This window comes from Labrus mixtus, chromosome 14, assembly GCF_963584025.1.
Source record: "Labrus mixtus chromosome 14, fLabMix1.1, whole genome shotgun sequence".
Lineage (NCBI taxonomy): Eukaryota > Metazoa > Chordata > Actinopteri > Labriformes > Labridae > Labrus > Labrus mixtus.
The window spans coordinates 27,131,352-27,145,059 of record NC_083625.1 but is presented as its reverse complement, the minus strand read 5'-3'; the positions used below and the strand labels follow the sequence as shown (position 1 = coordinate 27,145,059).

Genomic DNA, 13,708 nt, shown 5'->3' with positions numbered 1-13,708 from the left:
TCTCATTACACTCATCATACGGCACCTGACAAGTCCACATAAACATCTTATTTCATGATATTTTACTTTTAAGTCCTGAAATGAGACTTAAATATCTAAATTAATTAGTACATCTCATTTAAAGACACCGAACAAGGACAATTTTCTTGCTGCAGTACCAAATATTTACTCACTATAAGCAATTCAGGCCTTTTTTTGCCTGTAACATCCTGTATTTAGATGTTTATGGGCTTCTCATGTATTGTGGCTTGTATAAAGTGTATTGAGATATTTTTCAGTGGAAATTAGACAAACACACTTGCTGAGATTTGACTTTTCGCAGTGTGACAGCAACTAGGCAGAGTACCGTAAAGAAGCAGAGTGGACATAACTTGCCGCACAGAAACGACCAAATCACAACAAAAGTACAACTCAAAATCAGTGTCTCTTTTTTAATTTATTGCAAGACCTCTACCATCAATTTCAACAGGGCCTCTGTGTTCAAGACACGCTGCCCAAGAGACATGCACGGCTCCGTCAAACGTCTCGTATGAGTGAAAATAGTCATAGGAGTAATTTGGAATAAAGTAGTCATCTGAAATGGAGAGCGGTGAGTGGCACACAAAGAAGGCCAGTGTTCAGTCAGAGAGAGGGGTTTTTTGCAGCACAGGGAAGGCTGAGAGTAAACATTAGACCTCAATGACATGCAGCAGGAGAAACGCTTCTATCAGAGATAAATTCACAAAGACATGCATCAAGGATAAGAAACCTTTTTCTTTTTTTGGAGCATATAAGAAAATGATGTGTGGGAAATAGTTGTGCTTTGCTTTTCATTTTTCTGTGGAGTAAAATTTCCGTTGAAAGCTGCAGTTTGTAAACAACAAACAGAACAATTAAGACTGATCACTGCCAAAATCTACAAGTAAAAAACGATGAATCCAAAAATAGAAACCGTGCTTTTTTACATCACAACCTAAATGCAACATTTCCAACAATAAGTGATATATATATATATTTTTTTTTTTTTTCAATTTGAAATGAATATGATTATTTATTTATTTTTGCCACAAACTTCAACAACCACAAACACATACAGAGGCTAATTTAGAGGAAAACATTTATTAGGACCCAAATGAAAGACAAAAAAGAAAAGGTTTTTAACTACATATCAAAACTGTGTGGAAGTTATTTTACAATGAAAATCCATTAGCGTTGTTTTAACGAACTCTCCAGTCATAATAAGTCATTTTCACTCAATTCAACAGCACACCGAGTTAACTCATCAATAGAGCAAATATGTAAAAGCAGAACAAGGATAACACATTACGGTTGTTTTTTTTGCACTCCGTAAGACATTCAGTGCAAATTAAGAAAATAATCACAACGTGTCACTCCCGGTGCTATAATTGACAAAGCCGTAGAAATCAAACGCAGCTTCCTGCAGCAGTACGCTCAATCTGTCCGACCAGTCACTCTGATTTTCACTATTCTCTCAAATTTCAACCTTTCTGTACAAAAGCACGCGTCGCTAAATCTAACAAATCCTAAACATGTGCACCACAAAACATTACCGACACCTTTTATTTAAATCCAAACGCCGCATCAAGCAAAAGGAAATAAAAGAAAATCCACTGGTCTTTCACTCCAGCACAAAAATGCATCTCCTCTGCTTTCCCTCTCTCTTTTTTTTCTCCCCCACCTCCTCTCCCCCCCTCCCTCCCTCCCTCTCTCTAGCTCTCCCTCCCTCACTCTCCCTCTCTTTCCCTCCCTCTCTCCCTCTCTCTCTCTCTATCTCCCTCACTGTGGCCTGGCTGTCTGTCTGCCTGTATGAATAATGTCCTGCCTTTTGTAATGAAGGGGGGGTAAAGGGGAAAAAGGACGCTGAAGTGGTGAAGCCCTGCTCCCATGCACTGACATTGAAAATGAATGACAGCTTACCTGCATGCCAATCTTCATCAGACTGACACTGGGCTGACAGCACAGCCTATACTCCTCCACACAGCCGCTGACGTCAGCCATGCCAGGCCCCTCCCACCTCCATCTCAATCTCCGCTCCCCGTTTTCCCAACACCGGGCTGCTGATGCCTTCCAGTGTCCGTGGGAAATACGGCAATCGAGTGTGGGGCTCCACTAGGAACGGTATCCCCCGCAAACATGTTCAGTCTAGATACAGGCAGACTTTGGATACAGACTGAATACTGGTTCAAAACATAAACCTGGAGCAACCACTAGGCTATATGCTTCATTCTTATAATCTGGTTGTTCCTTTCGGCTAGCCTATTTCAACACTGCACTCTTCAACATTTTACTGTTGTCTTATTGCTTTGATTACTATGCATTTTTTTCTTTAAGCTTATTACACTTGAAGGCTATAGGCTATAGGGTTTGGATTTACTTGCCTACGTTACATTTTTAGAGCAATGTAAAACTGGAGTCAAATTCCTTTTATGGCAAATAAATTCATTCTGATTAAATCTGATAAGCTTGAATTCTTCATTTCATTTTTTTTTTTAAATGACTATCACTCACTAAAGTTTTCAATATCAACCAAAAATGCTCAAGACATGTGTTCTATTTTTCTGTAAACACAAGTAAACAAAGGCCAACACTGGAAAGGAAATAGCCAATAGCTTCCACATTGTTTTCAAAGTGAGGCAACAGGATCCCTGATAATGTCTGAAACTCTCTTTGTATTTTTGTGGTTTTGTGATGATTGCTGCAGTAGCCTATAGTCTGTGGTAAATCTTTTGGTTGTTGTTGTAGTTGTTCTATTATAGCCTTTTCCTTGCTCTCTTTTGAATGAATAGCCTCTCATTATGCACTAAATGTTAAACTGTTACCAAAAGCACATTTTGTGTATAAAGCAGGTTAAATCCCCATTTCAACATTTGTGTATTACTGTAGTGAAGTCAGCTAAAAAAGGCTATATTTTAATTTCAGTAACTTTCACACCTTTCCAGATTAACCAGTGGCAGAGCAGAATTACGAAAAGAAACAAGACCCAGGACAGGAGGTTATGAGCAAAATCATAAAATAGCACAGTACGACACATCTGAAGACGGTTACTGAAGGCGACACATTTCGTCTTCTTCCAATAAGAAGCAGTGGCAGATCTGTCCGGACCCCCTGTCACTCCGCATTAATATTTATAATGAAAACCAGAACCAAATCAGATATCCAATAAAAAATAAGTGCTATTGTGACCAAATGACCGCTATTAAGAGAAACGGAGATTTGGAAACGCGGTTCTTCTAATTATATCCTGTGATTATCCCTAGATATGAATTTTACCAAAGCTCATTTTGCCAATTTATTTTTATTTTTTATTTGGTTAAAAAAATGTGTTGGCTACAACACATACAACGTTACGTTCAGATACAACCCTAATGGTTTGGAAAAGAAGCCTGCGATTATACAAAACATAAAATAAAATAAAAAATGCATCACTCTGTTTTAAAGCGTGTAGAAATAACATAAAAGTAGGCTAAAGTCTGGGGAACAGTCAAACTAACTGTGGTAAATTTGCAGCCGGTCTGTTTTAAGGTTTTTCAGTAATAACGCATTTGATTGGCCTGTTTAGAAATGTCGTCCAATCAAAATCCTGCTTTCTGTTACCAGGAAGCAGAAGACGCTGAGGACCGTATCCGCTGAGCTGCTTAGCTTTTGCTCAACAATTGTCGGATTAATATACAACTAACATTTCTGTTAACGGGAGAAAACAAACATTTCAAGTTAATATCTTGTTCACCTTTTTTAAAATGTCACTTACGGTCTCGGCACACAGGAGGAGCTAGTTAGCAGTAACCGCTAACGCAGCTCAACAGAAATGGGAAACAGTGTGTCAGAAGTCGGGACTGGTATTATCATCATCGCGCTGGTTTGGATAGCTGCTTCTGTGTTTGGGATGATGCTGCTGAGAGCATCTGGAACCGCAAAGTGAGTAACAACAGAAACACACACCCCCTTCACAAGAATCACTCAGATGATATGTATTAATTATACCTCTGATAGGAGGCTTTATATCCATTATGTGAATCAGGCTGTGCCAAATCCCGTTGGCTTTTCTACCACTTTAATGTTGGTTTGCTTTTCGGCTAAAACACATATTTAAGAAGAAAATGAACTTAAACTGTGGCATTATTAGCATTATAACCGAAATTCAGCGTATGTCTGACCCAACAGGTAGACTTTTATTCACTTTACATTTTTATTTTATTTTTAAACTTTTAATTTAACCTTTATTTAACCAGGAAAAATTCTCATTGAGATTAAAAATCTCTTTTACAAGAGCGTCCTGGCCAAGACAGGCAGTAGGACAGTTACTGGGTTTCAGACTTAACAACAATGAACATAAATACAGAAATCACAAAAAGAACCATTCATCAGAATCTGTCATAAGTCATCAGCAACAAAGTGATCAAAAAGGGCAATACGAGTTAGCTAAAACATCTACAGTCAGATGTTTCTGCCTCCAGATCATTAAGACGACCTTTAAAAACATTCAAGGAAACCAGCTCCTGAAGATTTAAAGTATATTTCAACCCCAAATCCATACTTTTTGTTGGCCTATCTCTATCAAGAGAGATCAATTAAAAAAATAATAATAATAAAGTTTATTTATATAGCGCTTTTCGCAGACAAAGGTCACAAAGTGTTTTATATCAACAAAAAATAACAACAGCATACATACAATAAAAAAAGAAAAAATGAGTATGTCATGGACGACATTCTAAAATCCTGCTATAACCAGGAATAATAATTGGCACAATAAAACATAGATGAGTAGGTACACTGGGTGGACCTGATTACCCATAGGCCTGTCTCAACATTAAAGTTTTTAATTGTTTTTTAAAAGACTCAACAGAGTCTAAAAGACGTAGCGAGATGGGTAGAGAATTCCAGAGGATTGGTGCTCTATGCTGTTATACTGATTGTTTGTGTAACTGGCACCTTCCAGTTGATATATAGGTTACATGTGCTGTCCCTTTACATCAGACATGGGAGTCATTAACCCATGCATTGACTCACTGTATCAGAAAACATGCAAAATGGGGTAAAACATGGTGCTTTTTATTTAATTGGAAAGTGAAAAACTGTTTTAAGGCATACTTAAGAAGGCTAGTGTTTACATACGTCATTAGTATAATTTATTTACCAGGGAAAATCCTATGATTCTAATCCTGCAAAAGTATAAGAACATGTGTGGTACTGCATCTCACACTACAACCGACTGACCCCATAACCCATTTAGTACAAGTTAAAGGGACATAAATGCATTTATGATGCATCACTTGGTAAAAACCAGTTCAGTTAAAACTTTTGAAGCAATCACAATCACCAAAGTACTACTTTCTGTATCCTTCAAAGTTGACTTTTAAATTGCCACAATAGTAATCAGGTAGAAGTTCTGAAGCTCACTTCAGAAAGTTAGGATCCAGCTTGTCAGGACGTGAGGTTTTTATTTTATAAGATCACGTTGCTTTAAACCTCTTTTACATCAAAAGGAGTCAAATTGAATTGCTGAACCAAATATAATCGAGGGCTGTATACTGTAAAATGAGCCTTCTGTTCATGAGGCTGTTTTGGCTCTAGATGTGAAAACTCAAATAAAGGATGTGAGGACACAAAGTGCTCATTAAAGCTGTTAAGAATGGCTGCTTTATCAATTAAAATACATGAGTCCATTACAATACAACTTTATCCTCAGATAACTTTGCGTTTACTGCTTGTCTCAGCAAATCAGCAGTGGGAGTCCTCATGTATCCTCTTTATTCTGTGTGTGTGTGTGTGTGTATTGTTGTGTCTTCAGGTTAGGAGTTATTCCCGTGTTCCTCCTGGCTCTATCCATCACTTTGGCCCTGGTGTTTTTCCCTCGCAGTCCTGAGACAACGATCCCTTTAAAAGAGATAGAGGTAAGCACTGATATAACACACCTGAACACTCACTTCACAGGGAAAGCTACTAAAGTGAATATAACATGCACACAACAAGACAACATGTAACACTATATACAAAAAACATGTACAAATTACAAATTACACAAGGTCACATATAAAACATTGAGTGAGCTATACCTGAAGCTCACCTCAACAGCAACTAACACGCAGGCCACATTCATTTAAAAAACAGGACACATTCATCAACAACCAGACACAAGGGGGCAGCAGTTAGCGGAACAGGTTTAGTGCTAGCAGATGTGGTTATCAAATAGCCAGTGTTTCAGATCAGTTATTGTTTAAAATGTAGTGCCTGTGTCCAGGTTTAAGTAATGTAAACTTATTGTAAATGCTGAATCGACTGAATTTTCTAGTCTTCTGACTTCTCAAAGCACTCCTACACCGCATGTCACACACTGATGGAGGACGTTGCTATGTAAAGTGACCATCAGAAGTAACTAATCCCATATCATACACATTCATACACCTCCGACAAAGCAGCAGGAGCAATCAAGGGTTAAGTGTTAAGTATGGGACATGTTGATGCCCCGACCCCCCGACCTTCCAGTTGAGAGACGACCGACTCTACCAACTCAGTCAGAGCCGCCCCCTATGAGAACTCCTGAATCTTTGTGAATAGTTGCAGTCTTCTAGAAAATTGGTCACACTTGTTATTGTGAGAAGCCTGACCGATTAATCGGCCAGCTGATACTATCAGCCGTTATTAACGTATCAAGTGACTATCGATGTCGGCTAGTTTTATTACAGATATGTGCCAATATTACAAGATTTATTCACCAGCCAAAAAGCATTTCATTTGAGTTTCATTGTAAAGCATTTCTCTTTCGCCAGCAGAGTGTGCTGTATGGATGACAACGAGCACTATCGCTCTCCAGAGCGTACGTACTTGTGCAGTTACTTTCCAGGTGTTTGATAACTGCATGTATGAGATAAACTCAATACATGTGTATCTATCTTTCAACATAGATCAAATATACATCAAAGAAAGATATTTGCTAATTTATCGGTGTCAGATATCGGCCCCAAAAACTCCACATCGACCAGGACCTATTTATTAGCTGAAAACAGAGCAGTGGTTTTGGGAGCTGATTTTCGGTCTCAGTCACACATAAGGTTAGGACTAGAGATGCACTGATCCATTTTTTTCAGTTCCGATCCGAATCCGATACACATGTACTGATACTGATTCAGATATTAATATGATCATAACTAATAGTGTTGTTGGTATTATGTTTGAGGCTACACAAAGCTATAGTAAACCCAGCATTGCTTTGCATTGTGCTGGCTTCACATACAGACAGGAAGCAGCAACAGCTGTCAGGTTTTCAAATTAAGTCTTTTTAACTGAAGTGTAAGAATTTAGCTTTCTAACATTTAGAAGGAGCTGTTCCATCTCGTCTGAATGTTGACATGCAGACGATTCTTACAGTTCAGTCTGAACGTCTTTAAAGTGAGACCGTATTTCTTGATCAGTGACGTTGATCGGCACCGCCAGTCCTCGATTAGATCGGATCGGTCCCATCATCTAGTCAGGACCAGGGTGTTCTATAATCTAGTCATAATGATAAAAGAATAAGAAGTGGCTTATCTATAACATATTGATTTGAATTGTCAGCAAAGTAAATTCATCCCTTTAGGTTACATTTAGACAATAATTAGTCAATCGTGATGTATTAATATGCAAACTCCAAAGGCTTAATTTGATGTGAGATTTCTTTTTCTTTTTTTTTAAAAATGTGAACAGTTTGGTATGAAAAGTGTTCACATCATTTGACATCTAACGGTTTAAAAACGACACTGTGGCCCAAATCATGACAAGGAACTATTCCAAAGGACTCTATCAGTCCAGTTATTGTTGCAGAAGACACAGACTCCTGTGTTATTGTTGTCTGTTATTGTTGCTCATGCATAATGAGAGCTTTATGTGCATGAGTTGGAATAAAAAAAAACACAGGCCTGGGATCATTTTCAGGCTTGTTGTGAGGCCATTTGGCTTCATTTACCACCAAATGTTTGGGGTACTGAGATCACTGGTTTGGAGCCCACAAACAAACGGCTTAATTTAGCTCGATGGTCACACTCACATTCTCCTAAAAACAAGATTTAAACATGTATCTGTGCTATATCGTTTTTTTTAAAGGTTACTGAGTATTTTTGTGTTTGTGTGTGTGTGTGGATAATATGCGTTTGTCACTATATTTTTTATTATTTGTGATTACAAAAGAAACGGGCTCTCTCCAGGTTAGAGGTAGGTGAATATATTAAGCTTATCTGTGCTATAAGCCAGTATCCACAGCACTGTATACCTTTTAAATAGCATATGTCCCTGTGTGTGTACACTTCTGTGTATGTGCTTGTTGTAAAAAAAAAAAAAAAAAAAAAAAAGGCCTGTTCTGCTTTATCTTAGTCCAACAGCAACACAGAACAAACGCTCCCCCCATGTTGCCTCGGGTCGTGCCAATAAGCCGGCCAGATCTGCCAAGCAAGCTGCCATCCCAGAGAAATAGCAGAGCAGAGCGCGTCCCGGCCAGCTCTCGTTTTTATAGCCTTTGTGCAAAGACTGAGGCAGAGCAGCAGAACAGAGAGGCTGAACATGTTCCTCACTGCATTTCTGTACAAGGAGAATACATGAAACAAGCCAATGGGAACTTCATAGATTGATATGTGAGTGTTTTAAAGAGTTGATATTATTATTAGCTTTCAGATCTCAACATTAATTAAAGGAGAATTCATGTATTTAGAAACCTGAGCACTGGTTTTACATATTTTGTGTTTGATTGGAACTGCTCTGGTGGATTTCTTCAGCCATCAAGCCCATGTGTGGCTGTAACGTCAGCTACAATATGTTGTTTTCTCCAGAGACAGGTTCAGATTGTTAATCTTAAAGTATATGACAACATAAGAGAAAAGATCCCTGACAGAGCTTTAGGTCAGTGGTCCTCAGCTGGTCTAGCCTCAGGACCCACCACCAACTCCCTCATGAAAAATCGCGACCTGAGTATCAGATATTTTTTAACCAATCAGAATTGTTCAATGAAAAATGTTGCAGTTTGGACCTCAGATGGTCCAAAACGTGACAGAACATATTCACAAAATGAAAACAAACATGTTTTGAAGCACTTCATAGACCTTTTGACACAATATTTTTTCAGGCACACATTCGCGACCCACTGAAAATGGCTCCGCGGACCGCGAGCCACTTTTGGGTCCCGACCCACCAGTTGAGAAACACTGGTTTAGGTGGAGGAGAAACATGTTTGTTTAAACCAGAAACAACTGTCACGTGGCTCTCTTGGAGCTTCCAGACTCCACTGAGAGACATACCGTAATCATTTTAGTTGCTAGTCTACTTCTGCGTTGAAGCAACAATGTGTGACTTTTCCACATTAAAACACGAGTGTCAAAGTTGATCTAATTGTACAGGGACTTTCAACAGGGAGAATGGTGTCCATTTTTCCACATAGAGTGCCCCGACCGCCTGCTTTCAGCACTATATGTATTTAACTTTGGCAGCGGGCCGTGGTTCATTTGTGAGAAGTGCGTTCACACACCAGACTTTAGCTAAAAAGAAGCAACTTAGCTAGTTTCAGTACTGTTTGATGAAATGGCTGAGGCTAATAGAAGGAAGACGATGTGGATGGGTAATGCTAAATTAATGCTGCTAAATTAAATCCTGGATGTTGCTAAGTTAAATCCTGGGTGTTGCTAAGTTAAATCCTGGATGTTGCTAAGTTAAATCCTGGATGTATATATTCTCATTCTTAGTCTTTTATATTTTTAGTGCTTGTTTACTTATTTATTTTGTATTTAATATTATATTGTGTTTATTTGCTCATATTGTGTCTTTGGATAACCTGCTGCTGTAACACCACAATTTCCCAGTTTGGGATCAATAAAGTGATTCTATTCTATTCTATTATTCCAAATAGAGTAAGTGACCGAGCAAGAAGACGAACTGGAGAAAATGATCGCAGAGGCTTTCCATATCCCTTTTCAAATAATGCTCCCTGTACTGGACAGAACCACATGGTGGCACATCTTGATGGGTATCACTATTAGATAGAACACCAGCTTACCACCCTCTGCTTGTCAACAAATGTACGTTGTCTATAAGAGGGAGGCATAACAGCACTGTGTGTAGTGGACTAAACAGAATCCCTCCTTAATGTAACTGGTTAGTCTGTTTGTAATATTGCGCTGTGTTGGTTTTGTTCTATGATTAGGGTGTACCAAAGAGTTTAACACAACACAACAATACAAACTAACCTAAACAAGGTTACTTTCTTAATGTTCTTTGAGGACAAATTTCACAATTTGTTCATGTGGTCTGCAAATATGTTATTTATTTCAGACAGTCTACAGTCTAAAACTATATTATCTTGTTGGGGCAATAACATGAACCTTAAGGAGACGCACTGATCAGGCACATTGGTCCTGAAATTTCAACTTTCTCCAACTGCTGCTAGTAAATGCCATCTACTGTAGAAATTATTTTAATTCATCTATTAGATATATATAAGCCCTAAATAAGAAGAAAACATTCTTCGTATAGATTTCAAAATAAAAGACCGTCCTCTAAATTTCTCCAAATGTGAAGAAGAGCTCATATGCTTTTGTTTTTTCTAAGTAAGGAGACATTCATAGTTTGTCAAGTTCCCACTGTTAGATTTAATCAACACTTCACTGATGGCTTAGGGTGTGTGTTAATATTTAGATCATGAGCCACCCATGATCACGCGAATACACACCGAGAAAACACCCTGAAGCCAGATAATACCAGAAGAGCATCAGATATACTGCTGACTGAGGAGAGATTGCACAGGGACTGTTTTGGAATGAGACGAGGTGTGTGTGTGTGTGTGTGTGTGTGTGTGTGTGTGTGTGTGTGTGTGTGTGTGTGTGTGTGTGTGTGTGTGTGTGTGTGTGTGTGTGTGTGTGTGTGTGTGTGTGTGTGTGTGTGTGTGTGTGTGTGTGTGTGTGTGTGTGTGTGTGTGTGTGTGTGTGTGTGTGTGTGTGTGTGTGTGTGTGTGTGTGTGTGTGTGTGTGTGTGTGTGTGTGTGTGTGTGTGTGTGTGTGTGTGTGTGTGTGTGTGTGTGTGTGTGTGTGTGTGTGTGTAATCTGCTGGTGTCTCGGAGAGGTGGGGATGATGTATACCGTCTCTTATGGTTGCATTTAACACATCTCACTTTTTAATTTGCCAATTACACAGCAAGCAGGAACCCAAAGTGTGGGCCATGTTTTATTAATGTGCTATTGAGCGCATGGGTGGGTGCAGGCAGGCGGGAGGGGGTATAAAACCACCCCCACCCCGAGTCTGGGACTGGCCTAATTGGCACTGTGATATTGTACTTTTGTTGAACAGCATGAGGTTAGATTTTTCTTATACACCGATTTTCTTCTCTACTGCCTTCAGATTTCTGGTTTTGTCTGTTTGTCTACAAAGCAGGCTACTGTTTATGATCACATTAGTTATTAGCGTCCTTCTTTCTGGACTTGTCAACACTTGGGAGAACAATTGTCGGTAACAGATTCTCCTTTCTGAAGCAGAGTGAAGGCATACTATTTTAATGTAGGGTTTTTACAAAGGATCAGAGTCTGGGGTTAAAGGGTAAAATATATAGACTTATAGAACATGGGGGTCATCTCAGTGACATCACCCTTCGGTTACTAAAGTGGAATTTTAAAGCCAAATGATTACAGTGACCATATTGAAAATGCTGTCAGACTCTTTATTTCAGTCAAACTAGAAACAGTAAAGAGGTTGAGCTAAGGCGGGCCTCGAGCCTTCTGACTAACAGCTACAACGCCGCCGCTTGCAGTCATATTTGTCCCGCCCCTAATTATGCATAACTCGTATCCTTCATAAAATCACAGCTGAAGAGTAAAAGAAAAAGCCCCCATACAGTGTGTGCCAATAAAGACAAGAACTATTTAGACCAAAATTGTTTTTCAAACCAGTCTGTAAACATGCTTACTGCAGTTAAAATTGACATTTTAACATGGGGTGCGTATGTGACTTTCGGGCTTTTGAAGCCAGTGGAGGAGGCCTTGAAGTTCTGCGTTTTGTTTTCTAGATTAAACCCTGTTAGGTTAAGCAGGAAAGTTGCTCCTATTGTACAAATATGTAAACCTCAATTTTGAAATTTGAGTTTTGTGTTTTATGAAACACAGTTTGTGCTTTTTAATGTTTTAATGAAACTCAGGCTCGGGCAATGACAATGCTCCACGTGCACAATGCACGATTCTGTTTCTTCATGCTTCCTGTTGAGCCTGCAGTAGGACGTTATTTCTTCCATCATTGTACCATTTAAGACCAAAGCTGAACCTTTTCTAGAATGTCTGACCCGACTCTGTTGACCCATTCACTTTAACAACAGATTAGACAGTCATCATAAGTATCTTTAAGGATGATCAGAAGTGACATCTAATACTTTTCTGAAATGCTACGGTTAGCAGCAGTTGCTATAGTTTTTAAAGATGAAGGTTCAATCAGGAAAAGTTGTCTCATCAATGGACAGATAACGTCTTAAAACTGGTGCTACAGGTCTGCTATGTGAGACGTAATGAAGGGATTTAAAAAAAAAAAAAAAGTCAACTCATTCTTTTTGAAGTATATTTGGTTAAATTCCAACTTTCAGGGCATCACTGACATGCCTGTATTTTTGTCTGTGGGCAGATTCTCAGGCTTGTGGGGCATCACGCTGCACAAAGGCTCTGTGACAGCTCTCTGCTGACATCTGGTGGCCGAGAGAGAAAATGTATCACCAGCCATGTGCATGTGTAAAATATTAAGAAGTATAAAAATGCTGGTGTGTTATAAGTAAGAACTTCTAACAGTGAGTGTGTTTCTTTCTCTCTCTACAGATCGTGGACACGTTGTTCATCGGGCGTTACATCCTGTTGGCGGTGGCGAGCCTTGTCTTCTTGGTGGCGTTCTTCATGCTGCTCCCTTTTCATCTCCTGGAGCCCGTCCATGCCAAGGCCTTAAGAACACACTAGAGCTGCCAGGGTCAGAGCTGGCACCAGTAACACATCACCAATGTACAGAACTCTAACACACACATGGCTGATGAGAGGGGGGAGGGGCTTCACATGGGAACAAAATGAAGAATGCAAGCCAAACAGAAACAGCAGGAGAGACGGTGCTTTGATAACAGCCTGTAGGTTGTTGACTGTCTTGTCAAATGAGAGGAGCAACAGTGTGTTTGTTACTATTCCAGATCATCAAAAACATGAGATGAATAAATTGTTTCTTATTCTACACGTGTGAAGCACTCCTGTAATCCCTGCTGACCAGCACTGACAAGTGGAAGTGAAAAGTTCAGACACTAATGACGGATAATGAAACCGGATTTAACCGCTATTTAAAAGGTATACAGTGCTGTGGATACTGGTTATAGCACAGATAAAAAACCCAGTGAACTCTGTGTAAATTCATTTTCTTGTCTGATTTAAAGCTGTCTGAAGCACTGAGACAGTTTTTTCTTTCAACTGGACCAACTGATGAACAGCTGAAATGTAACTTTAAGACTTTATAAATGAATCTGAAATAAAAGTGACTGGGAATGAAAAGTGCATAAAGCCAGCGCTGGTTTGAAACATGAAATGATCGATACAGAACATACTGTAGTACCTTCCTAATAAAATCAACTTTTAAAGAGGAAAATGAGAATTTACTAGTTCTCCAGATTGTTCTCTTCTAAAATACTGACTATATGGTTGGAAATGTCTAACCTTTGTCTTAACTTTAGTATATTTTAGGAGCATTTATC

General features: G+C 39.1%; 2 protein-coding genes across 2 annotated transcripts in view; one reads left to right on the top strand and one right to left on the bottom strand.

The window, feature by feature from the left end:
* Positions 1-1,941, bottom strand: part of LOC132988749 (homeobox protein PKNOX2-like) — a 142,728-nt gene extending 140,787 nt beyond the window's left edge. Inside the window, exon 1 of the mRNA XM_061056321.1 lies at positions 1,918-1,941. The gene's annotated coding sequence lies outside the window, so the exon portion shown is untranslated. The remainder of the gene's footprint in view (positions 1-1,917) is intronic.
* A 1,828-nt stretch (positions 1,942-3,769) lies between these two features.
* On the top strand, positions 3,770-13,115 carry tmem218 (transmembrane protein 218). Its single transcript, XM_061056024.1, has 3 exons — positions 3,770-3,915; positions 5,789-5,891; positions 12,801-13,115. Exons 1-3 carry the CDS (start codon positions 3,806-3,808, stop codon positions 12,933-12,935), a joined length of 348 nt encoding a protein of 115 aa, XP_060912007.1. The 5' UTR covers positions 3,770-3,805; the 3' UTR covers positions 12,936-13,115.
* Positions 13,116-13,708: the final 593 nt, after the last annotated feature.

Excerpts from the sequence above, each read along its gene's own strand:
- tmem218 (XM_061056024.1), top strand. The coding sequence starts at position 3,806 with ATGGGAAACAGTGTGTCAGAAGTCGGGACTGGTATTATCATCATCGCG. Across the intron at positions 3,916-5,788 it reads AGAGCATCTGGAACCGCAAA|GTTAGGAGTTATTCCCGTGT; the intron begins GTGAGTAACAAC and ends TTGTGTCTTCAG. Across the intron at positions 5,892-12,800 it reads TCCCTTTAAAAGAGATAGAG|ATCGTGGACACGTTGTTCAT; the intron begins GTAAGCACTGAT and ends CTCTCTCTACAG.